At 42.2% G+C, this 17,629-nt stretch overlaps 1 protein-coding gene across 2 annotated transcripts; it reads right to left on the minus strand.

The window, feature by feature from the left end:
* Positions 1-7,103: 7,103 nt before the first annotated feature.
* gpatch2 (G patch domain containing 2) lies at positions 7,104-17,352 on the minus strand. 2 transcript variants are annotated; one of them, XM_054618224.1, is made up of 10 exons: positions 17,169-17,352; positions 15,581-15,824; positions 14,344-14,891; positions 13,867-13,931; positions 13,068-13,265; positions 12,494-12,605; positions 11,359-11,398; positions 11,102-11,166; positions 10,783-10,871; positions 7,104-9,213 (listed from the first exon to the last, which is right to left on the minus strand). In XM_054618224.1, exons 1-10 carry the CDS (start codon positions 17,216-17,218, stop codon positions 9,047-9,049), a joined length of 1,578 nt encoding a protein of 525 aa, XP_054474199.1. In that variant the 5' UTR covers positions 17,219-17,352; the 3' UTR covers positions 7,104-9,046. The 2 variants fall into 2 exon arrangements, with proteins under 2 accessions (XP_054474199.1, XP_054474197.1); XM_054618222.1 differs by having other exon boundaries at positions 14,341-14,891.
* Between the last annotated feature and the right edge of the window lie 277 nt (positions 17,353-17,629).

Raw genomic sequence — 17,629 nt, forward strand, 5'->3', positions numbered from 1 at the left:
TTATCATAGAAATGTGTCTTTTTTTGTCTTTTAACATACGCTGATGGAAGAACAATGGCCCTACATTCCCCAAACTGATAACAGTTTAGTTTGAGCATCGTAAACCTCAGGATTTGTGTTCATGTCAGTCTCTTCCCCTCTCGTCGTCATGACGCTGTGCTCGTGCTCTGAGCTGACCCTCACCTGACCAACCTCCACAGGAATGAAATCACCTGTGCTAATCTGTTGGCCAGATAAAGGCCAGACAGCAGACTGCATGGAGTGGGCCTTATCTCATTACGCACCACATGGAACAAGCTCCTCAACTGAAACACAGCAGCCACATACACAGACTAGCAACACATGCAAACAAATGTGAACGCAAGCACACGCAAACACAAAGGAGAGAGTGCGTATAAAAAGCCATGAAAAGATAAAGAGAGTGTGATTTCTAACGGTACATAGTTTTATCTCTACCATAAAATACAAAAAGCCAGACACTGAGTGCTCCTATCGTATCAAATCTGCTCAAGTTAATGTATCACATAAAACATTATCTACACTGAGAAATTATCTTTTATAAACCATTTAGGAAACCGAATGTTGACGTTAAAGCGAAGTGGCTCTTATCTCTCCGTGGCTTTTAAGTTTGGCAGCTGCCATCAATGGATTCTTTATTTGCTCTAACAAAGCTGAGGAGGTTTTCTCAGATATTCAGGGTTGAAATCAAAACTTGAGATTAATAATTTTATCAATGGTTGATATTTTCCTTGGCACCTGCTGAGCGGTCCTGAGACGCACCACAACAATATTCAGGCACACTTGAGTAAAGCCAGAGTGGCGTCAAGCAGACCACTTGAAAGACCCGACACACCTGAGTAGTTTATTTTTTCTGATAATTTACTCATTACCGTGTGCCACTGTACAAAAGCTTTTTGTTTCCCTTTGCAGTGGCTCTGTGTTAAAGGTTGATGTCGTTTGAGGTAATGTAAATAAAAAAAGGTTGCAGACAGAAAAGAAGTAGCACTCGTTGAACTTAATCGGTTGATAGAACCGTTATCAACAAAGAGGTTCAGAATAAATTCAGATTAGGGGTCGCAAATAGCGATAATGATGTCAAATAATCTATAAAATATTTAGCAATGCTAGCGACGTGGCTCCATGGATGTCAATGTCAGTCTATTAGTTGGTTGGTCCACCATTTTAGTCCAGAGTTAAATGTTATAATGAATGTAATCCCTAAACCTTTAATCTAGCGCTTTCATCATGTCAAGATGAGTAAAGAACCTCAGCTGTAGGAGAGCGGGTTTATGGGACACTGTTGACACAAAATAACCTTCAATTACTCACAAACTACTTGAACATTTATAAAAAAATAATGCAGGTGTTTGCTTACAATTTATAAAGATCTTTTAGCGTAAATTTCACTTAGTGACTTCACAATGAAACCTTTTTAATGAGGAAAAGCCTTTGTCTTGGTATTTACTGCTTTTATTTGATGTGTAACAAGGTAGGAACTATAAACAGTAATGTTCCAGTTACCCCAGGAAGAGCAGACACACTTTAGACTCCTGCACTGATTGCATGAAAAACAGTATAGTAGAAGACAAATGACAAAAGAGACGAAAATGGACTGTCATACTACAGATTTCCAAACTGTGAATAAATTGTGAGGAATATTCAGAAGGTCTCAACGTTGAGGTTGAATGTAAAGAGGTCGTGTCTGAGTATGAGCATGGTGATTGGCATAGTTGCACTCTAACTTGCTAAAAAAGGCAATGTTCAAACTGTCCCCTCCTGCAGTTTTATTATCGCTGTTGATATCATTTCTGTCCGTGTGATATATCTATTTATATCTACCAGTGAGGACTGAGAATTTCATTTTCAAACTGTAACTATTGGAGGTTTATCAAAAATTATTTTATTTTTTATAATTTGTGTTTTTCAGCCAAAATGTATAAAAAACAAAAAATCATTTGAAACATCAATATTGGTATTGGCCTCAAAAAGAGTTTAAGGGTTATCGAACCCATTTGAAACCCCCTGCTGAATGTCATATGAATTTAGTAACCAAATAAAAATGGATAAAAGGGAAGCTTATAAAGTTCAGATGAACTAAAAACCTAAGGCTTATTAAAAACATGTCAACCCAAATGACAAAACCACAGAAGACAAATGTCAAGCTAACCGAACAAAGAGGACAATGACATGAACCAAAACAAAATCTCGAAATAACAAGACATCGAAACAATCTCAATGCAGCAAATTTAAATTTTACCCGCATGGCTGCAGTTAAACATCAGAAATATTTTTACACTTGTGAAGCTGAACCGAAGACAGGAGCTCAATAGCTGCTCCGGAGGGACGGAGCACCCAGCTGCCAGCTATTGACCCCCACACACCAGATGCATCACGTTCTCTCTGACGAAAAGCAAAAGTACAAGTGAAGCAGCCACCCTTTGCACGTGTGTGTGAGTGTCTGTGTGTTAGTATATGTGTGTGTGTTCACCCTTTTCTCCTCATCCCTAAACTCACGGCCATCAAATCTCAGCCTCCAGGGACGGCTGTCGGATTGACTTCCAAAACTGGACAGTCACTCTGCAACTCTAACTCCAACCCCCACCACCAACACACACACACACACACACACACACACACACACACACACACACACACACACACACACACACACACACACACACACACACACACACACACACACACACACACACACACACACACACACACACATTAGCATCAGCCCTCAGATCTAGTGAGGGGTAATCTGCTTAGTTTATGCCCGACTCACAGTCATCCATCAATTACTGAGACAGAGGGAAAGACTATTGACACTGTGTGCAAACACCATTGTCTCGCCGCAGTGGCACGGTAACTCTCAGACACTTCAATGGTTTACAGAAGGAGTGGAGGGGCGTGGGGAAGTAAAAGTGGAGAAAGAGAGAAAGGAAGAGAGAACGTGGAGAAGAAAAATATAAGAATATGAGAGTAATAGAGAGAAATATGATATAGAAATGGAGGAGGTTTGATTTGCATGCATGCTGTACTGTTCGTCGTCTTTAAATAGATGGATCGGAAGGGAAGTGATACATAGAATGATGGATTGAGTGACAGATTGGAATAGGATCAGTTTCATTGTATTGATCCTTTGTGCACTGTACAGGGATCAGAGGTCACACACACACACACACACACACAGTCACACCCACACACACACACACACACACACACACACACACACACACACACACACACATACCAGAAACCCAAGAAAGCCTCGGGGAGAAGCTTAAAGCAACGTAACCATAGAAATGTCACTTAGAGCTACTGAGACCTGCTGCTGCAACCCTCGGAGGGTTGATGGAAAATGGCCTTTAAATGGTTTTCACTTATCTGGACATCCTGCGTTCCCACTGGGGACGAAGCTAAGTCAGTGCTGGGACACGTATATATGCACAGGAAGGCATTCAGGCAGGCAGGGTTTCATTAGGGCTGATTTGGGATCATTTGTATGAATATTTGAGACTAAATGCACAGAGAAACACGGTGGACTTGCAGCTGGTTTACAGCCTAATAACTTGGCTGGACTGCCCCCTAGTGGACACATTTATTTGCCATTCACAGCAGCTTTGAACTGACCACAAGCTTGGGTTGATCATTTAAAAGCACTATAAAGGACTGTAATGGAAACTATAATGTGACTTAAGTTTACCCTGATTATGTCCAGCACATGTCCTTGTTGCCCCGGTCCAGTAATCGTGCCATGTTGTCTTCTGGCAGCAGCCCAACTGCAGGGTCTTAGGGCGATTATGTAACCAAGCCTATCCTAACAACACATATGGATTACTGCATCACGGCCCCTTGATATTCTCAACAACCTGAATTGGATTAAGAGGTCAGTCTCTGGTCTCCGGCTCATTAACCTTTACTTGTCATGGAGTATTTTTATACGTTGGGGTAAGTAACTAATCGGATTACTCTTAAAATCAAATTGATCTTTACTTGATTTGAACAGATGTGCTTCATACACATCCTCTTCACAAGTAACCCTCTTTTTACACACACACACACACACACACACACACACACACACACACACACACACACACACACACACACACACACACACACACACACACACACACACACACACACACACACACACACACACACACACTCAGAGATACACCTGCTTCCCACACCTGTCTCAGGTGAGGAGCCGAGGATGCGGGCCAAACACACATAAAACCCTGAGAGTCAGCACCGCACACCTCCTGCTGATGTCAGGAACTAATATACACACTTTCACATAACCTCACACACACACATACACACACACACACACACACACACACACACACACACACAGCATGCAGCCTCATCTCTCTCATCATATCACTTTTATCCCCACAGGTGGCAAATTTAGCCCTCTGGCTCACTGTCAGCATGTCTACAATAAACAAATCGACACAGACATACACAGAGACCAAAAGAGCTATCCTTTAATGATGGTTTTAAAAAAAAAAAAAAAAAAAATATTCGCCTTCTGGCTTTCTTTCTGTCTCCCCATCTATCTAGAGCCACCCCTCTAACGTGGCCTAACACATTCTGTCAGAAGCTCCACAGGTGAGCCGGTCTCAGTCTCACACCATGAACGCCAATACTCGTCTAGCTTCCTCTGACTCCATCACCTCCTTCCCTTCTTTTTAATCTTTCACACTGTGTCGCCATCCGTTCCTTACTGCCCTTCCTCATCTGATCATACAGATACACCCCGAGGGCACTGATGGGATTTGCTTGTTTTTGTGACATGAGGGCCCATTTCATCCGACAACCACCCATCTCCAGGCTTTTTTGGGAGGCTTTCTTATAAGTAACCCCACCTTCCGGTCATCCTTCAGCCCGCTCAACACACTCCAATGATTCCTCACCACGCCAAGGTACACTAGTCAAAATGTAATTTTCTGCAAGATCACACATGATAATGACTCGCTTTGGAGGGTCGCCATAAATGATGACCTCCAATTATAGATGCACCAACTATCGATCGGTCGACGGGAGCAGTGAGGAAGAGGAGAGGAGCTGTTTGAGACGTACAGTAATGTTATGTTTACTGACATCACTGTTGACGCCACACACACACACACACACACAATGACACAGTGGACGCTTGCTGTGTGCAAACTAAAATAGCTGAATAATTGCATCTGAACTGCTTACAAAGTCCTACATGGGGCTGGAGAGCAAGTACTGATGGGAGTCGATAAAAAGCCTGAGAGGTAAGTTCACCTGGGAGCGGAGTAGACCTTCACCTGGTCACACACACACACACACACACACTCATATATATTGTGCGCACCTCTTTTTCCATTCAAACACCACATTGGACTGTTTCTAAGCAGACAGTAACAAAAACACATTAGTCCATTTGCTCCAATTACTAGAAGCCTGCATCTACTTCTTCCCATTCGCTCATCTTAATGCACTTACTGTCAGTTTCATCCACTGGCTGGATGGCCGGTCCTCCGCTCTACAGCTGCAGTCAGTCAGTCAGTCTCAAGGACAAACGCTCCAGCTCTCCTCGCCTCCGGTCTCTGTGGCTCAGCGATGCAGCAGCGCACGCACACACACACACACACACACACACACACACACACACACACTGTCCTAACACACACAAATACATAAACACACACACACATGCATTCCCTTCCCCTCTCTTCCTCTCAGCGTCTCACTCAGATCCAGCTCCGAGTTTACCTGCCCTGCCTTGCCTGCCCGTAGGGGGTGTGGGGGGAGTCCTGAGAGTGTGTGTGTCAGACGGAAAGTGTGTCTAAGAGGGGTGGCGCGGGGGGCAGCCAGCGTTCCCTTATATGCAGAGGGAGGAGGTGAGTAGAGGGGAGGGTAGAGGACACACAGCGCTCCTGTATTCCCATAGATACAGAGGAGGGATTTCTATTGCAGCCTTTGCAAAGATGGGAGAAGACAGAGGGAGAGGGGGGGGGGAGACAGAGGGAGCATCATATTTCAGCGATGTTGAGTCAGCATGTGAATGTGATGCATGTGTTGATGAGAGTTGGAAATATTTAGAGGGGCATGTTGTTAGAGGCAGCTGTGGATTAGAAAGGCGCTGCGAGTGTGTTTGTGCTAGAAAGACAAACAGACTAGAAAGTTCTCCTAGTTTATGTTTCATCAGTGGATGTTATGAGAGGCTCAAACGCTGACGTACAGCCATGAATCAGCTTCACTGCCACCAGGCTGAAGATATTTTTTCAACAGGTTTCATTTTACAGTTTCATTTCCATCTCATAAGTAACCGTCGGCTGAGTGAAAAATCAATTTAAAACAATACTAAAAGGTCTCTGTGGAAGCTGTAAGAGCTATCGAGTTCTTTTCAAACATTTAGACAGGTAAATTGGTTTTGGCGTGAATGTTGGCCAACAAGAAACAAGACAAAAGGAAACAGCGAGCCTGGCTGTGGCGAAAGGTACAAGCTATTTCTTTCCTGGATTCTCGCCGTCACTATAAGGTTGCCAGGCAACCAGTGCAGACGCTAAGAAGTGACTGCGCCTGGCCAAGAAATTGATCCGTTATTTAACTACCTGTTAAACCAAAACATTTACATTTCTGTAGCCATGTCTCCAGGAATCAGTGTTGAAATTGCATGTTTCTGCAAACCACGGACGGGTATTGTTGAATTTTTGACAAATTGGTCAGAGAAAGTGACATAGTACAATTAGCGACTGATAATTAAAGTTGTGCGGTATAATAACTAGTAAAACTAATAAGAAAGCCCACTTAGGGTGGGTGGGTAAAACAAACAAGACTTTCACCCAGGAGACCGCTGTTCGTGTTCTTATTCAAGCTTGTACGTTATATTGTTATTTTGTAACCATATTGTTTTAACACAAACAATCCTATTTTTTCAAACCGAAACCAAATACTTTGTTGCCTTAACCCCGCTTCAGAATATTAACTACATGGCATGGTGAGATTGTGGAAGTTTGATAGAAAGACTTATATTTAATGGTATTTATTAAACATATTTTTGTTTCAGAAATGTTAACATTTTACGTATCCCCTGGTTTGCAGATGTACAATGCCAACATTTTTTTCATTGACCGAAGATAAGTATTGATTAATAAACTGTAAAAGATGCTGGTTCGTGGATTTTACATTTGGTCAAAACCAGACTAGCCCATTATTTTATGCTAAGCTAAGCTAAGAGGCATCCAATTCTCCAAGAAAGAGATTAAGCACATTTTCCAAACTTTCAAGCTATTTCTTAGAAGGATGCTTATCAAAATGTAAGATTTTTCTTTTATATGCACACTTAGCAAAGTATGTAATTATCTGATATTTTTCATGGGATATTTTTGGCTTCAACAATCCAGTATGTGTCAGGCTCTAGTTAAAATGGATTATAAAATGAGCCTTTGGTGTAAACCACCTGATGAGCTGAAGGGGTGGGATTGGCTTCATAGCACAACAACTAGCACATTGTTTAGGCAGTCTCTGAGTTTAATACTTTCACTGACATCTCACACTCTGAACAGGCCTAGCGGGGTAAAAGACCACCCAAATGGTTCTCAATGGTCACAACAACAGAGTAGAGGAAACAAATAGTGTTACAGTACAACTTCCTGCACATTTATGAATTCATAATTTGTTTTTCTAGACATTAAACTCTCTACCTGCACTTAAAATAATTTCAGATCTGAGTTCAGGACAATCTATGGTTGCAGGTAAACTATTTCACCCAATAGCCTAAATAAACACAAGAAACAATGGGTCTAAAAGAAATATTAAAATGTAATTAAAGTCGCACTTCTTCGATTGTTTTAGTTAAAGGACCTGCTGGCTACACAGGTGTTTTCACTACCATCTGACTGCAAGAACAGCCTTTACTCACCATCAGAGCTAATTAAGCGAAAAGACCTGTGAAACAAAAGGTATTCAGGACCTTTATACGTGTATAATGATTGCAATGTTTTTGATTTTTTTCCCCCACCACTTCCGAAGACATTGAAAAGAGCTAAAGTTACTAATTTCCTCTTTCACTGGAATTTCCAAATCTGTATGGAGAACATGAAATGCGTGTAACCCGGCAATAAAATAGCCATTTCCTTTTGTACAGCGTGTCAAGTCATAGAGCATGACTACGGCAGGCAACATGCTGCATTCTGCAGTACAAACATCAGGATTAAATACCTAAACAAACTTAACATAAAGTAAGACAGTCAAAAGTGGGCAAAACTTTAACTCTCAAGTGTTTCCTTAGTAAACATCAGCAGAACCTGCAGCAGCCACAGCTGTACATGCATACATAGTGGTGCTACAATGAAGGGGGAAATTGTAGATTCGATTTAATCTTTTTTTTTAGTTTTTGGATAGATAAGAAACATTCTGATGATATGACTTTTTCCATGAAATGAACAATAAAATATAGGGGGGTGGGGAAAGAACCAGATATTCCAACACACACCCATACAGTGTACCCTTACTTCATTACCTTAAAAAGAAACCGAAAGTAAATGTTGAGGTATGACCTGCTCAAATAGTCTTTGACTCCAACATTCTTGTGCAATATTGGACAAAACCATTAACTAACTAACCAAAACCTTTGACTGAAAGCAAACCACACCGTCATCATTGGCTCAGTTATAACAAACTAACTATGAGGCATCAATGTCATTTTCTCCAACATGGAGTTTCTTGAGAAGACAAGTTTTTGGAAAAGTCTTTTTTCAAGCTCAGTTTCTTCACTTCCACGTGTCATTCTCTCTCTCTCTCTCTCTCTGTGTGGATATCCCAGGCTTCTTGCAGTTTCCCCAATATGGGAAAGTTTCTCTTTCATCACAGACTGTTGCTTGGTAAAACCTCATTCCTTCCCTTCTTATGACTCACATGCCTGGATTATTATGGACCGTTTTTGTTTTTTTTAATCGTTCATCGCCCTGAGCAGCAGTTCATCTCCCTCACTCCTTGTAGGTCTTTGGACATCTTGTCCCAGCCGGCTTCAGGTTTTAGGATCCAGACACCAGGTGTTTCAGTTGAAACCTAAACCTTGGCCTTTGGGTCTCTGTGTGGCACGGATGGGCTCGGTGATGCCCCGGCCCTCTGGACCCAGGCCCATCCCCGGATTCCAGCCCATGCTCTGTAACATCCGACTCCCCATGTTCGAGTCGGGGATCGGAGACGCATTCTCCCCGACAACTGAAAAGAGAGGTCACAGGTCAGACAAAGAAATACTGTGTCGCGGTTGTATACCTCCAACAAACAGTCAAGTTGCAGTTCACATGCATGTCTGTCCAAAATGTCATTATCTCATCATTTTATCCTATTAGACATTTTAGCTTATGAATTCTTTAGTTATGGCCCAAAACGTGTTTTGTGAGGTCACAGTGACCTTTCACCACAAAATTCCAATCAGTTCATCCTTGATGTAATTCAATTTCCTGCAGGCGTTTGAGTCTCACGTAGACAAGAATGGGACAGATGTGAGGTCACCTTGACCTTTGACCTTGGCCAACAAAATCTGATAAGCTTTCATCCTTCACTCAAACTGGATGTTGTACCAAATTTGAAGAAACATGGACAGTCCGAAAACATGTACATATCTACAATATAGTCACGTGAAAATTTGCTGATTTGGTCTTTTTACATCTTTATAAATGGGAGATGTTTGTGTTATAGTCATCATCTTTGTCCCTAGGAGCTTGTGATAGGCATGTTTTTAATGTGAATAGATTAACCAATCCCGAAAATAACCAGGAGGTTGATCGTTTTATTCATTTGCGATTCTGTTCTTTTCATCCTCGTTCTTCCTGTAAGTTCGTGAACCAGTCATAGATGCCGACTTCTTGCCCTTTATCCCCGTCTTAATTTGTATGAGGCACAGGGCAAAGCCGCACGCTCATTTACACACATGATGGTTGAGTCCCCGCTGGATTCGAGCCAAATTCTCAAGACTTAAATTTGGCAGGGCCTCTGCTGCCGCCGCCCTGCTGGAGGTCGGCACCTGCTGCTCTTGAGCACGTCACCGGTGTGTGAAGCCGGTATGAAATCTGTTTGATATTTGCAACGTATCGCTGAGGACATAAAAAAAAATGATATACAATGCGTAAAATCTACATGTGCCCGAGACTTTCTTATATCTTCAAATTGCAATACTTAGTTCCGTGTTCTCATGTCAGGGTCTAAATTATGATCAAAGATGGGACATGGCTTCAGACTACATGTATTATAATGGGAGTTTGACCTAACAGTAATAGGCTTTGCTACCTTGCCCTTCCTCCTGCAAAAGCATCAACTGGCCCAGAGGTAAAGAGAGTGGTTTTGGGGGGAGGGGGGGTGATACACAAGTGTTACTGGCTAAGAGCTAATCCAGTATCTCTGCTCCGACAGCACGACTAGCCAGCTGACTCTTGTCCAACCGAGCTTAGGAGGAAAGGAGGTTAAGAGCTAAAGCATGGTTTAATAATAAGAGAGGAGGTAGAGGGAGCAATATGAGCGATGAGGGACTCCCTTCTGTCAATTATTTTTAAAAATGCGTAGTGAAACCCTCATTTTTCACCCCCAGTCCCTTGTGTTTACATCAGTGTGTGTGCGAGACAGAAGGCAATGAGGAAAGCAGGCTGGTGAACATACTGAGCTCAACCGAGAGGGGGAGGAAAACAGGCGAGAAAGTCAGAGGCACGAATCCAAATAAAAGGGGCAGTTGGTAAAAAAAAAAAAAAAAGTGCCAGATGGCGTGTTAGGTGTAGCTAGGTTTGCGTCCAATACCTGAGGGGGCGGCGGAACCGAGGGGGGCTGCTTTTCGCCTCCGCTTGACATCCCCCGTACACAGAGAGCCGAGGTGCCCGCTGGTCTGTCTGCAAAACCAGCCAAGCGTGACAAAAATATCGGAGCATTAGTTTTTAGCTCAAATATCACTGTGGAAAGTAGTCTTTTTTTTTTTTTTTTTTTTTTCATTTTGAAAAATACCATTAAACAAGGTTAGATCGATGAGGCCGCGGCAGAAACAATAGCTGGTACTAAATGAAATGAATCCTAGTTTTGGTCATAAATCACTGGGTGTTTAATGTGAAACTGTTGTTCTCACCTGCTGGCTGTTTTTACTGAACAGCTTCTCCGATGCCCTCTGTCTGACCGTGGGTCCCAATGCAACTGAAGTGGCAGAGAGGGGGGAAAAAAAGAGGAGGAAAAACTTAACGTTAATGCTCAGGCAGTTTGCGAGAAATCCATGAAATCAAACAACACTGGTGTGTTAAACACCAACAACATACGTCCTTGTAATGTATCGACATTTTAACTTTGCATTTAAGAGGGAATACGTTAAAGTAAAGAAGCATGGCTCACCTGTCCGTGTTCCCTCCTTGAGCCCGAGCTGAACCAAGGCCTGTTGGAGATAAAACAGTAGATGATAAGGCCCTCAAATTCCCACCAAGGCAGCGATAGAAATAGAAACCACACTGCTATTAATCATCATGTCTGTGTCATGTATGTGGGTGAATTGTTGTCCTTGTCCATCACAGAAACATTTGCCTTTTTTTAGACTTTAAAGTCAAATAATTAACGTTAAGGTTAAATTAACTAGGAATAAATGTGGAACCTGTAATATAAAAATCAATATTATCTGTCTTCCAGTTCCTTTGCTTTTAAATTGTCACAATACTTGTTTAAGTATTTTTTTATTGCATGGTTTTGTTTAATCTAATCCTGCTGCAGGATTCTGCAAACTATGCAAATAAAATTGTTTTACATAACAGTTCAATCTGAATTGATTCTAGAGGTAAACTGGCTCACAGGTCGCTACTCCTCTCAGTCTCAACCGCTTCATTTGTATAAATACCTTTCATAAAATAAAAAGAAACTGAAAGTGCTACAATCATAACAGCAGTTATATACTTCTGACAACCAGTCAAGTTGCAGTTTACATCCATCTCTGTCCAAAACATCAGGATTAACCATCCTATTAGACATCTGTACGACAGTGTCACAATTAGCATATGTATTCTTGAGTTGTGGCCAAACAGTGACCTTTGACCACCAAATTATGAATCAGTACAACCTTTAGACCAGGTGGACGTTTGTGCCAAATTTGAAGAAATTCCCTCAGGTAATCCTGAGATATTGCATTCATGAGCATAGGACAGATGTGAGGTCACAGTGACCTTGACCTTTACCACCGAAGTCTAATGAAAGCATCAGCGGTGGCTCTAGGAACTTGTGATGGGCATGTTTGTAATGTGAATAGATTCAAATCAATCAATGAAAATGACAAAAAGTATGTTGGTCGTTTCACTCATTTGTGATTCTGCCGATCTGGTACTCCCTCTATATAAAAGTCTGTAAAACGTGTTGCACTGTAGGACCTCCTCCAATGACATCATCATGCCTCCGGCCAAGGCTCTCACAATTCCGGAGGCATAAAAGTATGAACAAGAGGGACAATCCAACTTAATAAGAACTTCTAAAAGAGATGGGGACTCACTCATGGGAGTCCTGGGTTTGTCTGCCCAGTCTGTCATTGAAGCCTTGGCTGGAGCTTCCTGCCTGAGATGCCTGATGGTTCCCATGGAAACGACTCAGCCTGGCGTGGAACCCTGACAGAGTACGGGTTCGTCAGCGACTTAACGGAGGGCATGGTTATTAAATGATGAGGCTTACTGGTAAACAATAAGGCGGCCACTGAGGATCAACCGTATTCTGTAAGGCACTGGGATTTATGTAAAACATAATGATCAACTATGTTTGATTTTAAATGTATAATTGTTTTTCCTTCTATTTAGTACTGCTTGCTAAAGTCAAAGTTAGATTTTTTCCCCCTCATATTTAATATACAATTTTTATCCTACTGCTGAACAAAGCCTTTCTTTGTGTTTGCCTAAGTGAGACTGCAACAACAACTACATTATAAAATGCATGTGTCTGCACTTAATCTAACCATAAACACTCCTACTGTGATATCAATTTTTAATTTCAGAAATGTTTACTATACATTTACTAGTGTGTCTAAAATCAGACTGCTATTTTTTAACTATACCTTGTGTTTGTTTCCATCCTACCTCTCTGTCCTCCAGAGCTCATGAGGGGGAAGGATCCAGTGAGGATGCTGTTGAAGACCGGGTCAGCTAGGTCCAGCTCCTCTGAGCCCGTCTCCCTCTCCCACCACGGAACCACTCCTGCAATCCCACACGCACCCCCGGGTGCTGAACCGGAGCCTGGCTCGCCCTCATAGAACCAGTCGCTCTGCTCGTCATCAGCTGGAGGAGAGAGGGACATGTCACCGTTGTTTCACTTAATGCGAGTTATTTGGAAAGCTGTGTTGTGAAGGACTGATAAAAGGAAGCTCTGCTATGGCTACACCTTTATAACACCACCTGATGTGGCAGAGAAAAGGTTGGAAATTCTGAAAAACTTGCTCGCAAGAGTGTTCAGTCTCATCTAAAGGCAATTCATCTGAGGTGTGCGTAGAGGCTTTTATAACAGCTGAGAAAAATTCAAAAAGAAGCCATAAAAAAGGCCAAGGTTTCTGCTAGTGTATTTTAAGACCGGGCCTTTTCTGGTGGAAACATGGAAGGCATAACAATCATTATGAGGCCAAACACAGAGACGAAAATAAAGAATCTATCTTTAGAATTAGGCCTCAAAGGTTTGATCGCAGCAAATGTTTTAGTGTGACATTTGCTATATATATATATATATATATATATATATATATATATATATATATATATATATATATATATATATATATATATATATATATATATATATATATATATATATATATAGTATACCTACTGTCTATGTACACTTTCTTTTGAGTTTGAACAATAAAATGAAATATATCTGAGTATTTACCTTGCCTTCCCTCATCATTGGTGTAGAGGCCTCCGTCACTGCTGTTACTGACACTGCTGGTCTCGCTGAAAAAGAAAGAGTGGAAGATGGAAATCCTGAATATGCAAACCCTTTTTTCAATTAACAGAAGCCAAGGTTTCTATGTACTATACGTTGTAAAAACACAAGCAGCCGTAAAAGGACATCTGCCTGCAAAACTAAATCAGGAACTTTCTGATCAGGAAGTGAACAAGATGTTAAACTGACCATAACATGCTATGCTACCTGTTGTTTTTGACTGATATTGATACTCAATTCAACAGACATTTGTGTCAAAGCAAAACAGTTTGGATGTGTGATACCGAGCAGATCTTCCTTACCTGTTGACCTACTACGTCACAAACACTCATATATCAAGTATGCAGAAGCAGAGATGGAGGAGCTGCAACTTCTGGAAACATGTCGAATGAAAAAAGCAAAAGTCAAAACACTAACCACCTGTCACTCATGTCCTCATCCGAACCCTTCTGCTCCTCCAACTCCATCTTGTCCTTGGACCCTTCCGTTGGAGAAGAAATGGGGTCCTCGCTCTCCACCACCACCCCTTCATCTGTAGCCTCCATTCCCAGCCTGTAGGGAGCCATTTTCCTCTTCTTCACCCTGTTCTTCCCTCCCCCTGGCCCCATCAGTCCACCTCCACAGAGCTCCATGGCACCCCTGACCTCACTTGGACCCAGTCTGTGCGGCCTGGCACCGGCACGGGCTTTGGGAACAGGTGGGGGCCCTAGCATGGTGCAGGAGGGGGGTTCTGGTTCTGCAGGTGGGTCCACAGCCATACGTTTGACCTTACGTCTCCGTCTAAGGCTGCGTGTTCCCTCCGCGGACCCCAGGACACCCAAGTCGTCCGGCCAAATCGGCCGCTTGCCTCGTCCGGTGTCAGCTGTCAGAAGGGTTCGCCGTTTGGGGCCAAGTTGTTCATCCGAGTCGCTGTTGTCTCGGGCATGGCTGTTGGCAGCGGAGACACCCCCGGTACTGGCACGGTAGTCCTGCAACAAACGTCATAGTGAATATCAAACGCTGATTCTGATGCTATATTTAGAGACTTGAACAAACTCGAGGATGTTAATAAAACCAAAGCAATATTTGAGCGAGGCTAAATTTGGGCAAGTAGGTATCAAAGAAACTATAAATGGATAAGGCCGTGATGATCCAAACCACTAAATGTAAGACAACTAGCACTCAGAGAATCTGTACTAAGTGAATAATTCCATCTTCAATGTGGAGACCAGTCGATTACAGTGACAAAAGACTTTGTGTGGGATATATATATTAAGATGAAGGGAGAACGCTGAAGGAGTATCAACAGAATAGCCTGGTTCCAGATCTATAAGTGATCATCTCTAAATTAAGAAACGTGAGTTAACTATTTACTGGCATCCAGGGTTAAAGTAGAACAAAGAAATATGTTCCTACTATAAAAATAGACAGAGGCAAGTCCAATCCAAAGAACCAGAGAGGCTTAAACCATTTCCTTTCCTCATGATCAGTCTAATAATGACACAAAATTTCGAATTTTTGTGCTTCTTAAACGAACAGGATGAACTATATTTCTGGGTGTCTTAAGAATGCCTTGTGTTTTGCTCAAGGACATCTCGATTTGAGCCAACAAGTCCTGGGTGAACAGCTGTCTGTATACCAAATCATTCTTCACCATCCACTCAAGACTCCGACTTACCTTGTGCTCCTCCACACTGGACTCTGAGCCCTCACTGAGGTGGCCCGTCTCCCAAGGCGGGTGCGGGTTGTCCGAGCGTCGTTTCCTGCCCCTCCGCTTCCGGGACTGCCTCTTCAGCAGGCAGCCCACGGCCAGAGCGTGGTCTCCTCCATCACCAAAACCACCACGAGCAGCCTGCTCTGAGCTCTCCTCCAGCGCTGACACCAGGTCGTGGACCAGCTCGTCCATCGTCCGGCGAAAGTGCCTGAAGGAGGAGGGAAAAAAGAGAGGATTCCTGTTTAACACATGCGATACACATTTGGACACATTTAAGACTGCAACTTAGTTTGTTGCACTTATTGTATTCGTATTAGTTTGTTTCTGCACTATACTTTTGCCCTGGTTTATGCTCTTAGATGCTTGTTTAAGAAAGGAGATGCACTTTTAACTTCTGGTGACTAGTAGTTCTCTTGAATACCTATGTTGAAAACACTTATTGTAAGTCGCTTTGGATAAAAGCGTCTGCTAAATGACTGTAATGTAGTGGAGTAGAACTATAAAGTAGCATTAAATGGTACTCAAGTAAGGTGCTCTATCTAAAAGTTGTACTTTTACATTATTTGGGTACTAAGTTACATTACACCAGTGCCAAAATAGTAAGACTTAGGCACTATAAACTGACATCTTAGCACTACGAGGAAATGAAGTCACTGACTATATCATTGTGCCTTTCGCCCTTTTGGGACTAGTTTGATTTTCACAAAATTGATAAAAGCTAATTAACCAATCAATAACTTTTGCTCTGGTTTATGCTTGTTTAAGAAAGGAGATGCACTTATGACTTCTGGTGACTAGTAGTTCTCTTGAATACCTATGTTGAATACACTTCCTGTAAGTCGCTTTGGATAAAAGCGTCTGCTAAATGACTGTAATGTAACTTGATTTGTTTATGTGTATGATCAGTGTGTGCAGGACAGCTATGGGTGCTGTTGGGATACACTGCAGGCTTTAAGGAGGCATGTAGGAATAATTGCATTGCAGACTGTCATGGGGGGGGGAGTTAAGTATGTAACACTTTTCAAGGAAGACCTAAATCCAAGCCCTGCAACGATGACGTCACACATGTGAGATGTCTTATTGACATTAACCAAGAAAACACTGGTAAACTATGAGATTAAAATTAACCAGATATCTAATTATGCACATTTTAAAACATTATTAGTTAAGTTTGATGCAACTGCGTCATACTCACGTGTATAAATCTCAGATGTCTGAATGCATACTCTGAGATTTAACACCCACAGCAGAGCTTCTCTTCTTTAGTTCACTGTTATGGTTGTTAGCTTCATGAGCTAGCGTGTTAGCTAGCTAGATTAAGTCCACGAGAACAAAAAGAAACAGTCCCTAAATAAGATAATTAGTCAGCCTGCAATAAAAACCAAGATGCATTGCTTTAAAAAGACTGTCAAACAAAGAGGAAACCCGCTGATGTCGCGCTGCTAGCCAGTTAGCAGAGCTAGCTTTAGCTTTAGCTTTAGCTCCCGAGATGCACGAGAGTTCAGTGAACGTGATCTGTGATAACGCTACGGGATTTCAGAAAACCACCTACCAGCCGGTTCCCGCTTTGCCGATGGTTTTTAGATTCGCTGCACGGGACATCAAAGCCTCCAAATGCCGGATACCTTTAGCCAGAAACTAGGAAAACACACACACACGGCGCAGACGCCATCCTGACTCCGATCAGCGGGATCAATGTGCGACGGGAGGACAGTGAACGCAGCGAGAGTTGCTGTGCTGCCTTCAGGGGCCTGCGGGACAATCTGAAATGTCCAATGTGACATGAAATCACGAGTAAAGCTGCATAATCAAATAATAAATAACCACAATAACTCATTTTGTTTGATCTGAAATTCCAGAAAAGCAACATGAACCTTGAGTTGTTTTTAATTAACAAACAAAAGTCCAACCTGACCTTTAAATAAGTAATATAATTGTAACCCCCCCAAAAAAAGAGGCATTTTCTTTTTGTTAAGATAAAATAAGATAATCCTTTATTAGTCCCGCAGCGGG

Source organism: Anoplopoma fimbria, chromosome 18, assembly GCF_027596085.1.
Source record: "Anoplopoma fimbria isolate UVic2021 breed Golden Eagle Sablefish chromosome 18, Afim_UVic_2022, whole genome shotgun sequence".
Lineage (NCBI taxonomy): Eukaryota > Metazoa > Chordata > Actinopteri > Perciformes > Anoplopomatidae > Anoplopoma > Anoplopoma fimbria.